This window comes from Ammospiza caudacuta, chromosome 3, assembly GCF_027887145.1.
Source record: "Ammospiza caudacuta isolate bAmmCau1 chromosome 3, bAmmCau1.pri, whole genome shotgun sequence".
Classification (NCBI taxonomy): Eukaryota; Metazoa; Chordata; class Aves; order Passeriformes; family Passerellidae; genus Ammospiza; species Ammospiza caudacuta.
Window position 1 is genome coordinate 78825045 of NC_080595.1, and position 12347 is coordinate 78837391.

Consider the following 12347-nt stretch of genomic DNA (forward strand, 5'->3'; position numbering starts at 1 on the left):
ATTTGTGCACATAGAACTGAAGAGGAAGTTGGGTCGTCTCACTATCCCTCCTTTGTCATCATACGTCATGGTTAATTTATCAGTAGTGATTTTTAACGTTGTGTCTGTTTATATTAAACACAGAGTAGTTTAGTATCAGATGGTAAGAGGGAACTCTCTTACTTCAGGAGGGAAAAAAACATTAAAAACAAGGTTTAGGGTGATCAAATAAACTGTATTTCTCTTACACCACTTAAAACTCAGCACAGGTTTAGTAGCTGCGCTGGTAAATCTTAGCAGTAGCATCTTAGAGCATCAACAGCTGCTCCAGCCTTAAATACAAGAACTACAACTTTTGGTTTTGTATAATATGACTCTTCTAGTGAGTGAGTGTAAAGTAGTTTTTTCTTCATGCTTCAATAATGAAATACATATTTCCCAGTGTGCAGTGACAGATAATTAAAGAGATTGAACTTTTTCTTTTTTTATTACCATGCTGAAGACATGAAATAAGAATTAGGGGAAAAGGTCAAATGTTATAAATTTATTTTGGGACATATATATTGCAACCTCTGTGGAAGCTTTTGAAAATTCTGGCAAAGATCAATACACTTCCAATAAAACCTTTAAACTTGCAATAAAACAATATTTTAAACATTATATATATATATATTTATATATATTCTTAATTAAAGGGTTAATTTTAGCAGGATTTTCTTTTTTTTTTTTTAATATACTGCATTCCTCTGACATAGCTCTTTCCATATTGAAGGGATGCAAATGAGGTAAGATTTAAGGCAAACCTAAAAGGCATGCAAATGAAGTACATTTATATCCACTGACAATACAAGCACGTGTGGACCAGACCTGGGAGCCGAGAAGCTCTTCCCTTCTGTCTGTCCAGTACTACTTTACAGCAGAATGGTGACATGATTTATAATAAACAGTTAACATTACCATGGGAATTCAGTGTCACTAACATTACTCAGTCTAGGAGACACAGAGCTAGCATCAGTAAAACAGGAACAATAAATAATATAATTCACTGCAGCACAGGCCTGCTGCACAGGATTCAGAGGAAGAGGGTTGTTATGAAATGACATTGCACACATCACGTTGTGGCAGTTTATTTTTATAATATATACTTTTAAAATTCTTTAGCAAATGACATTCTCATGCACACAAGTGTTTCAAACACAAGAAGCAAGTCCATTTATAGGTAGTCCAAGCAAAATTTTGTGTGTGTGGAAATAGCTGCAAACTGAATGGAACATTAAACTTCTGTGCAGTCTATGACGCGTCGTACACGAGCTCATTTTTGAATGTCACACTGCAGGAGTAATACAATGGACGGATCACTCTTTGCAGCTTCTTTGAACTCATCCAGTGTGATCTGATCGTCTTTGTTCTTATCCATCTTACTGAAGATCTTGTCTACCCGTTGCTCAGGCGTCAGGCCATCCTCATTCATTTTCATCATTATCACAGTGCCCACCATTTTGTAGATGGCCTTTGGAAAAAAACCAAATGGAAAATTCAACATGAAATTCAATCTAATTCTTGGATGTGATCAAATTCTGGAAATATGTTCTAACAATAAAATGATTGCAAGTTTCTCTAAAGATTGGTTTTAGGGTTTTTTTTTTTGTTTTTCTTTATAAGGATCCAAAGTCCAGATACGTAAAACAAGGAAGAATATATTTTACTTTCTTTAGATGTAGGTTTATTTTGATGGTTACATTTTGCATCCCAGAATTAATTTCTTTGGCTTCCTGTTTCACAATGTAAAACTCTTGTAACTTACTCACTGTATCAATTGTTCAGATGAAATATTGCACATAAATTCTGAATAATTTGTTTTCGAAGTCACCGCCCTTAAATAGGTTTCTGTGTACAGGTGGGCACAATCTGGTATTAACTACTGTGGCAGATGACAAAGGTGGTAAACTTTATCTTTCCTCTTAGAAGTTGTGGTCATCCTAAAGCCCACCTGTGAGAGCTCACTTAAAATAGCGTGTTGTTATCCCTGCAAATTTCTGTAATCATCTGAAGTTAATCTCCAGTAAGGCTTCAGCTACTTGGGCTGTAGTGCAATAATTTCATGGGTGTCAAGTGACTGAGATGGGCTTTGTAAATCCTGTGCTGTTCTTGTGATTAATCCATTCATCAGGGGAAAAAAATCTTTGGATATTTAAAAGCTTATATGCACATATGCACTCTCTGCAATTCTCCAAGATTGCATCTATTAACAAACATGTGAGTGTGCTTGGGCACCAGTCAGTGCAGGAATAATGTGTAATGTGCATTTAATGTACCCTACAGCCTCTGGTAAACCTAAAATCTAAAGTCTGAGTGAACAAGGAATCAAATTTTATTAACATTGTGACGTTCATGAGTGTCATATTGATCTCACCTCTATAATTTCCAGCATTTCCACTCTTGTAATTTTACCATCACCATCCAAGTCGTACATGTTGAAGGCCCAGTTCAGCTTTTGCTCAAAACTGCCTCGTGAGGTGATGGACAGGGCACAAATGAACTCTCTGAAGTCGATGGTCCCATCTCCGTTTTTATCAAAGGTTCGGAAGGCATGCTGGGCAAACTTAGAAGCATCTCCATATGGAAAGAACTGCAAAATAAAATAATATATAGACTGTGTTAATGCAAAGGAGAGAGTTGTATACGTGACTGCAAAACACCAAAGTGAGGCATTTATGAAGAGTGGCTGATGAGCTTTGTGGGAAACTGAGGATCTGCAATGTAAGGTTCCCTAACAGTAACACTGGAATGATTATTAAAAACTTATTTCTACAACCTCAGGTTTCCACAAACTATAATACAAATATATATAATGCTACTTTAAAGCTAAATTAACTAGATTAATCTTAAAATGAAGTTGAGTATGAATGGTAGAGTGTAATATTCTCTGACCATGAAATAAAGAAGCCAGGGTGCATTCTAAGAGAATTTTAACCAGCCCTTGAAATGTTGCAACCAAGTATATGTGTGGGATTGTTGTTATATAATTTCATTTATTTAAAAAAATAATCCACATGTGGCATAAAAACCCACATGAACATATGTTCCGTTCTGCAATCCAGCATTCAAGTACACAAGATGAAAACACAGATTCAGTTAAACAACACAGTGCAATGCTTTTCATGTTTAATATCCTAATATCCTTCAGTGAACTCTTCAAATGACTGTAGCTTAACAGGGTATTTTAAATGACTATAACATGTAGGTTTTCAGCTGATATAATCTTTTCCCCTCAGGAAATGTATGGTTTAAGACATTTGAGCAGGTAGTTGTTATTTCTGTGGGCCAGACTCAAGAATACACACCCCTGAAGAAAGGGAGTTTTTAAGTGATGAAGTGCTATTACAGTGCAGGGACCATACACAAACAATGTTTGTTATTATTTTCCCAGCTCAATTTCATGGAGGTTTTCCTGCTCCTAAAGTATAAACATGCATTACTCCCCATATGAGAGCCATCTTATTTTGTTCTTTTTAAAATTCCAATTAAGTACTGCATTTATAATGTAAGCTTGAAGGAAAGTCTGCAGTGACAGCTGAAGTGGAACTGCATTTTACAATTTTCCATTTCCCCATCCAGAGCTGTGTCCTGCCTTAAAAATGCAAAACTTAGAGCTCAGCCAGCTGCTTGCACTATGTGGCCATGTGGATCACATCAGGAGCCACTCCTGTGTTGCCACAGGGATCTCAACCTGAAAGTTTCCTTTCAACTTTCTGTTTTCTCTGAAAGAGCATTTGGTATTGTCTCCTCCTGAAAATAGAACTTCTGTCCCTGTACTCAACTCAAGCCCTATTTCTATTTTGATAATCATAACTGATGGAGAGATCGAGGTGCTGCTGCAGATCCTTCTGTACTTTCTGCTTTCTGGCCATTAAAAATGATCATGATTGGGCTCATCAACAGATACAAAGATCTTTGTGTTCTCTGATACAACTTAGGATTTCAGTGGCTGCAGTTACCAGACCTTACTCAATTGTTCTTCTAGTGACAGCCTCACCCTTTTGTCAAAGCAAGGAGAGCTCCCTCCGTGGGAAGGCTCCTTGGGCTCACAGCCTGGCATTCGGGGTCAGAACAAAGTTTGCAAATGTTATCCAAAACCTGAAAGTTATTTTCAGGTTCCTCATTGCTTTCTGTTGTCCATGACCCAGCTCCCCCTCCAATTCCTGTTCCAGCTCTGAATGTTAACATCGTTGATATTTAATTTTATGTGTATGTGTAGAATGTGCACTTCTTCAGTCCCCTGCTGAGAGGTTAAGAAATGGCTGTCATGGCCTGTATGCCACCATGAATTCCATGTCCCCCACCTTTTATTCTTGAGAGTTTGCTGGCTGTTCAAAGCTGAAAGGATAAATCTTTTGCTTTTTAAATCTGTGCTGATGACACTGTCGTGTGATGCATATGTAACAGAACAAAACACTTCAAAATTTTACAGTCTTTCCAAGTATTTTTGCTCAGAGCTGACTTCTGCCTGAGGTTGCTGCCTGATCTTTGCTCCTGTGACTGTCACTCTACAGTCTCTATAAAAGAAAAGTAAATACCTGGAGAGAACTGAGACTGTTCTTTTCACTGCCCAGAAAACCAAAATACAGAAATGGTGCAAACATATTGGTGAGACCAAAGAACAAAAGTACGATGGAAAAAGCACACCTACACAAAAGGGAAGAAGTGTCAGACACCCCAAAACATGTAAGAGTCCAAGAACAAAGTGGGGAATTAGGTTGGGTCAGTGGCTGGAGATCCTGAAAGCCATTTTTAAGTTGTTCTGGAACATATTTTTCAGTGTCCCACTGGAGCAGCATCAGCAAGCTGTGCCTGCCTCTTTGCTGGTCAAGCCATTAGTCTCATGTAGCAGTTAGGAAAACATCCTTCTAATTTTTTATCACATACAAGACCATGCTTTTTTTATTTTCTGAGAAGACAGTGGCACTGCTCAGCTAAGTCTTGGCCTTTATAGCATCATATGGAACTGCTATCTGGTTTTAATTTTTTTTCTATTCGTCTTCCTGTAGGGAGTAAATGCTGTAAAATGTCCTTTAGGGACTGAAGGCACTGTTCTCCAGTCTGTACCTGCTGATTTGTATTATTTTTAGCTCAGAACAACCCAAAAACATTGTCAAAACTTGTTTAAAAACGTACTTGAAGATTTCCATTGGCCTGTTTTGAAACTATTCATAAATAAGACATGAAGTAAACTAAAACAATAACAGAGCAAAAGATGCCAGCTCTGGTAAAACATTTTTTGACTATTAAAACACAGTGAGACCTTAGTAAAGTATAAAGGCACAGGCTTTAACTACTTTCAGAGCAGCCTAAGCCAAGTGACAATGGGAGACAGGGATCTCTGAAAGACAAACACTAAGTTTTTGTCAGAGGGAATATGAGGAGAGTGGTTTAGTTTGCCTCTTGCATGAGCTCAGTGAATACTTCAGAAAAAAAGTAAAGAAACACAACTGGGATTTTCAGATAGAGCTTCACCTTTCAGTGTTCCATCAAAGCCTTGACCAGGTGATCAATCCACATTTGAAAGCAAGGAGTTCCCTTCTACTGCAACATGCCACTGAAAAGGGCGCTCCATGCAGCAGCATTGTCTCCTGATTTACCCTTTTTGTCCAAAAATCAAGACAAACTATACCAGCCAGTTCCATGGGTAACCCAACACTGTACACTGCTTTGTTTCTGCTTCTCTAGCCTTATCTATCCCTGGTCTAGAGAAAGGTGTCCCTGCCTGTGCCAGGAGGTTGGAAGTAGATGATCTATAAAGGCCCCTTTCAACCCAAACCATTCTAGGATTCATCTCTTGCTTGGCCTGTGTATTTTCTAACCAGTTGGATCAACATGTTGGGGTGTGAACAGTGTTATCTCTACAGTCAAATGCCAATTAAGAAAAGAAAAAGGAAGATTTAAAAAAATTCCCTTATCTGCTTCTAAATTTTGTATGAGGATTGTCTTGCAGATTCTTAGCTCCCACTGGGTTTCTGGACACTTGTCTGGTGTTTGGGGGACATTCAATCAGTCCTGGAATCAGAATAGCTAATGAATAACACCTACAAATTGTACATAACTCTTGGGGAAACTGATGAAATACCTGGAAATATTTATCTGCTTGGCTGCAGCTGCTTTAGCCTCTTTGAAGTGATGCTGTTCACAGTGAACTCAGTGATCAATTCATTCAGATCATCTTGGGGAGGGAGTTATTGCAAAAGCATGAAGCATATGCTAAAGCATATGGCTAAAATTTTAGCATGTGGCTAAAACAAAATTTTAGTATGGCTAAAGAAAAATACCCTCAAAACAGACTTCCCCAAATTCCACAGTGATAGGGAGGGGTCAGGAAAGAAAAGGTCTCTCCATCCTTAATAGGACGGGGTAGAGTGAATCTATAGACTGGCCTGAGCAGTGCTTTGTTTTCCACCTGATGTTTTATCATGGGATATTGGGATGCATTTCTATTAAAAGGGAAATTCTGCTATAAAACAGAGAAAACTAGAATTTCACCAATGTGCAGAAAGCAGGGCATGCTGCCGACACATGCCAGGTCACTGATGTGAGGTGACAGCTTGCAGAGCTGGTGTGGGAGCTGGAGCCCAGAACAGGAGGTGGGAAAGCTGGAGATGGCACAGGGCTTTGTAGCCCAGGCTTGGAGAGGATGGAAGAGGCAGCTGCTGATTCCCCTTTCAGAGCCCCATCTGGGGCTCAGCACCACCAGCTCTGCTGAGAGCTGGAGCAGAGAAGGGGAATGAGGGGGCACAGCCTGTGCAAGGAGCAGAACAACCATTGTCAAGGGCCAGCGCATAAAAACAAGCCAAGCATTTGGCTCTCATGGGAAAAACCTGAAACATTTAATGCTGCTATGCTTTAGGAAGGAATAACCAACTCTTCTTATCTACTTTGTTAGTGTTTTATTTTGTAAGTCTGCTAGGCATCCATGTTAACTTTGTAAGTGAAGAACACGAGCACTTTGAGAATTAGAAAGTTTGGCTGCTTTTGGAAGCTCAGACAGGTATTTTTTAATAGCCAAACCTCTTAAAGTTGAACCCAGATGCAGACAGCTGTTGGTCTAGCCTGGTCTTACAGCTGCTCAGAACTGTGCTCACTGGGGACAATGCCTGTGATGATGGGGAGAATGTTTCTCCTTGCTTATTTTCCAAGAAGATGAAGTTCTGGATTCCTGCCAGCAGCACAACACGGAAGTTGATGAGATAAGAAAAAAGATTACTCTTTAGCTGTCTCCTTTAGAGAAAAACAAAATAAATTTACTACAATGCACTGTACTCTTGCACTTCTGTTAAGACACCAGAAGGGGAAGAGGAATCCAGGCTGTGACTGCCAGGACCTGCTGGGAAGGCTGTGCCACTCTGGTACCAGGGTGACCTGCAGGGCTGCAGCCTGTCCCTGCCACCACCTCTTTGTAAAAATGAAAACTGGTGTAACAAGGGCAGAACTAGGCCAGCACAAAAAAACACAGCCACACATCTGTCTTTGTTCTGGAAGAGATCTGACTGCTGCACTCTCCAGCACATCTGCAGTGTAAGGTAGAAATATCCTACCTAAGGCAGAAATATCCCAGACACCTGGCTTCAATCTGCCAGAGGGTCCCAAGGAGAAGGGACCATCCACAGCTGTGGGTCTGTATTTCTAGCAGCAGCTAAAGCACAGGGCTGAGCCTCTGGAGAGGATAACCTTGTAGACCACCAAAGAATCTAAATCTAAATCTAACTCCAACTCCAACTCCAACTCTAACTCTAACTCTAACTCTAACTCGAAATCTAAATGTCTCTTTAGACCCAGGACTCAGCTCTCCCTGTGTAAATCTGTGAGCTGTCCCCACCTCAGAGGTGCACTGAGGATAATACAAAAAAATATTTGTGATGATTTGAGATGCTGCAGCAGGGGAAGTCACAGAGCTGGCAGGAACTGGAGAGAGCAGCCAAACCTCATGGATGTTTGCTCATGTCTCTGCTCGGTAGCTTTAGTGCTGTGAACACGTGTGCATGCAGAGACATATGAGGAGGTTTATTAACAGCTGTTAGTTCTTTACATAAAGAAGAAGTATTTAGATGTACCAAGAAATGTAACTTCTTCTGCTGGTTCACCTGGAAAATTCCCAACTTGTACAGGCTGAAGTAGGATCAGCAAAGAGTTTGTGTCTCACCTAGACCTCACAGACTGTGCCTAGCCCTCAGATTATGGTTAAGGACTAAGCTGCTCTGTCTTGCAGGTCTTTTAACCACTATAGAAATGCTCATTTGAAGAATATGGAGAAGAAATATTTGAGAATTTAGGAGCTGACCATGAATTATCAATAGCAGCTCCTTTCAATTGTGTAAGGCTTGAGTTAAGAGACCAGAGAATAAGCACAAACCACAGGCTAAGAGAAGACTCTAAATAGCTGGAATACTCCAAGAGATTGGAGGAAGATGAATGGGAAAAGAAGAGCCATGCTTCTTCACAAACACTCATCTGGCAGGGTCTACCTCTAAAAAAACATTCAACATGAAAAGTTAATCTTTATATTCACATTTGTGGGGAATTAGTCATTAACTAGCAGGAAATGAATCGATTTTCAATCCCAGCTTTTCTCTGATTAGATTTGGACAATAAGAAACTTAATTGAGCTGTGGTAGTGCTATAGGTCAATACACCAGCAGCTCAGCTATTACTCAGTGCTAATAAAAAAAATCTTCAGGGAGAATTCTCATCAAAACAATTAGTATTGCTAGTGCTTAACACCACAACTACCACTGATTAAATGTTATTTCTCTTTGATCTTCCTTAACTGAGCAGCAGCACTGGAACACTTTATTTATTTTAAGTTTGGCATAGTCTTGCACTACCCCAAGGTCAGCGACAGGGCTATCAGGATCCTGCTCTATTGTGGCTCTGTCCTGGCCTAATTGCAGCTTCAGTTTTCTTGACACCATGGTATCTCTCCAGGAATCTGGGAACATACCAAATGGAGGATACACTGGGATATAGCCTTTTTTTCCCCTCCTCTTTTTTCTTCCCCCTCCAGTAAAGATCATCTGATTTCTTTTCATTTCTGAAAGAGACTTATTTTTTTCCAGTGAATTTTAGTTCCCAAGGTTCAGAGTATTGACTTGAATGCTATGCCTGCTGTGTTATGAAGTCCTTAGTGCAAATTTCCCAAAAGAACAGGGCTGTTGAAGCATCAGTCAGTGCCATTTCCAGCCAAAAAGGGATTTGAAACACGAGTCACTAAAGTCTGAGACAGCCATCTCATGAATATACAGATGGAACTACAGGAAAAAATACTTGTGCCTGAAATATCTGACTGTCTCATATACTTATGTAATGTGTCCTCCTAAAATTCCTCTACATATGGAGTTGTTATAGCCTGGTACTGCAGAAAGGAAACTGCAAAGAGAGAAGGAAAATGGCTGTAGCTGAACCTATCAGAGAACTGATACTTCCCAAAAGGGAGACAAGGTAAGAGAATGGAACGGACCCCAAAAGGGGAGAGCTGGATGGCAGCAAAAGCAGCAATAGTTGAGATAATACAGAGGAGACAGGTGAGCAACAACTTGGTGTGGGCATTTTTTCCCTGTTGTCCCTAAGCATATCCTTTTGACTTTGAGTTTCAGTATTGAGTTTGAAAGCAATCCAGCAATTCACAGAGGAACTGTGCTGAAATGAAGTCCTGAATAATTTAAAATCAGGCCTGCATTTTTAACTGCTGCAAGGTGTGTCTTAAAGCTTTTCTTCTGCAATAAGGCTGAGAGCAGATAGGTTTTCAGGTAGCCTTGCAAAAATTCTGTACAGCCTGACCTATGAGATTCATCCCTCTGTAATACTTCCAATTCTTTTCTTATGAAGAGTAATATTAATAAAAAGAGACTCTTTTACCACAGTGCAGTTTTAAGAAGACAGCTTTCCAAGATAATTTATTTTCGTCCATATCTATCCTTTGAAAAAAATAACATAAACCCTTCTAAAGGGTTTAGAAGGGGGTTTAAAGGGTCAAGTCCAAGACTTACAAGCCCAACAGGATATCAGCAAATATCAGCATTCTGGTGCAATGGATCATGCATCTATACCTATACGTACACCTAGAGAATCTGTATGTGTGTATCTATAGAGACAAACATCAAGGAGATGGACTAAATGAGTTCTTGTTTAGAAATGGGACAATACTGTTGAACTCAGTGATGTTTAAGAAAACCCACTTTTATTTACATGAAGTTCTGTGCACATCTGCAATTCCATATGGATAGCTGTTATTATTGCTGTTATTGACAGTCACTGTATATAGGAATCTTGGTGGAGCAGCATTTGGATAACACCTGAAGCTCAACATGTAAGAAAGAGGAAAATACAGTGCAAGGAGGCTGGAAGAAGTTTATTTGTGACTCGAAAAGATTTTCACAAGGCTGGGAAAGAAGACAGGAGCAGTGCAACCCTTTGTGTCACCTCCTGGTAATTAAGAAGCTGCATGGGCAGGCCTAGGATAAACCACAGGAATTCAAGCAGTGAGAGCTCTCAGGTACCCTTGGCTTTAACCTCACAGACTAGCTCCCCTAAGGGGAAGATGTCTTGAACAAAGACCTTCAAAGGATGATGTCTGGAATCATAAAAAGGAGCATCACACTCTTGTTCCTTGTGTGAAATGGTGCAAGAAGGGAAAATGCTCATAATATACAATTTGTTTCTTTCTGTAGAAAGAGATGTAGAAAACCTCCCTGTGGGCCATATGGGTAACTGCTTTCACACAGAGATGCCATCTCCCTGAACAGAACATGCTGGTGCTGTGCTGGTACTGGCTGTGCTCAGGCAATGGAGATAAAATGTGGATATTGATATTAGTGATGCTCAGTACTAGATGGCTCCCAAAGTGTCTCCTTTTGAGGGAACAGGCCAGCTGAAGAAGACAGTGTCATGCCACAGAGTAGAGTTCCTCCCAGATTTCATCCCAATCAACTCTTGGGGGATGCAGATTTTTGTGAATTCCATGAAGTGGACCTTCAGAGGGGGAAAATTACCCACAGATTCTGTTTCCTCAGTAACTTTTTATCAGGGTAACTTTGTATTATCAGCTTCCAGTGGGTTTCTATGGGCTTATCCATTCTTCCAGGTATCAAACACAATCACAAGGGCTCATTTTAGGGAAATCCATAAACCTGAACTATGAACTGGAACATGATGCTGGTTGACTCACTGCAAATGAGAGTGCCTCCTCTCCTGCATTTGCCTGCTGATGTAACCTTAAATCCTTCAGTGCATGGTAATTTTGCATTTCAGCTTCTTTTTCTCATTATTAAACTACCACTGATGCAAAAAAACCCCTATGAATAGAGTAACCCCTTCTGTTACAGAAAAGTCAACCAGCTATGGGCTTACCTGCCACTAGGTTCCTTCAAGATCTTATAGTTATTTATATACTTAGTCTATGAAAAACTTAACTCTAGAATGCAGTAAAACCATAAAAAGGGATAGTATAAGACAAATTCTAAAATCTGGAGAGAATTAAAAAAACTTTTTTTGGTAAAATGTGAGAAGGACTATACTCACAAAAAAAGCATCAATATGCATGCTTAAAAGAAAGCTACTATCCATGCCCATTCTTCCAACACCAGGATATCTCATTGCATGCACTATTTGACATCATTACAGTGCCCAAAGTTTCAATAACATAATTGGGAGTCATCTGTAAGGAAGACACAACAAAAAGTACTTAAGCAGTACACTTCTCTGGTGTTGAGTCTTTGCTGCTTTATTTATCACAGGAGTTCAGTGTAGCTACACGTTTTCCTTTGGATTAAGTTTCCCTCTGTGCACCAGACCAGCTGAAGGTCCCTGCATCAGCTGAGCACAAAATTCTAAGCCTGACAAATGTAAAACTGACATCTTCACTGCACTGGTGAATGAAATTGCTTTTCAAAATCAGATCCATAAGAATTTTTCCCATCATTTTTACTAAAAACCTGGAAGCCCAACTAAATAAAATTGCAAGTAGCAAAATACAAGATCTATTTATAGACATGGCAAAGCATAGAAGAATGTATTATAATCAATGATAGAAGGATGTATCATAATCAATGTTTCCCATTAACAAACATTACCTCAAAAACACGCTCAAAAATGTAGAATGATGCAATTTGAACTGCCCAGCACTATAATTATAGCAACTATCTCACACTGGGGAGCAACTTTTACTTTTCCACGCTGATTAATGAATATGAGTAATAGATTTGTGCTCCTCCGCCCCCTCCAAGTATTCTGGTAAACATGTTCAATAAATCAGACTTCAGGGTTTCATGAATACACAACAACAGCTACTCAGTCCTTAGCAAGCATGCAAGAACACAATAACA

At 39.6% G+C, this 12347-nt stretch overlaps 1 protein-coding gene across 3 annotated transcripts in view; it reads right to left on the reverse strand.

Moving 5' to 3' along the window:
* Nucleotides 1-503: 503 nt before the first annotated feature.
* Nucleotides 504-12347, reverse strand: part of VSNL1 (visinin like 1) — an 86733-nt gene continuing 74889 nt past the window's right edge. For all 3 annotated transcript variants that reach the window (XM_058801154.1, XM_058801151.1, XM_058801153.1), the window contains exons 3-4: nt 2393-2608; nt 504-1489 (exon numbers count right to left, since the gene is read on the reverse strand). In XM_058801154.1, coding sequence (XP_058657137.1) covers nt 1292-1489; nt 2393-2608 — 414 coding nt within the window. In that variant the 3' untranslated portion in view covers nt 504-1291. The remainder of the gene's footprint in view (nt 1490-2392; nt 2609-12347) is intronic.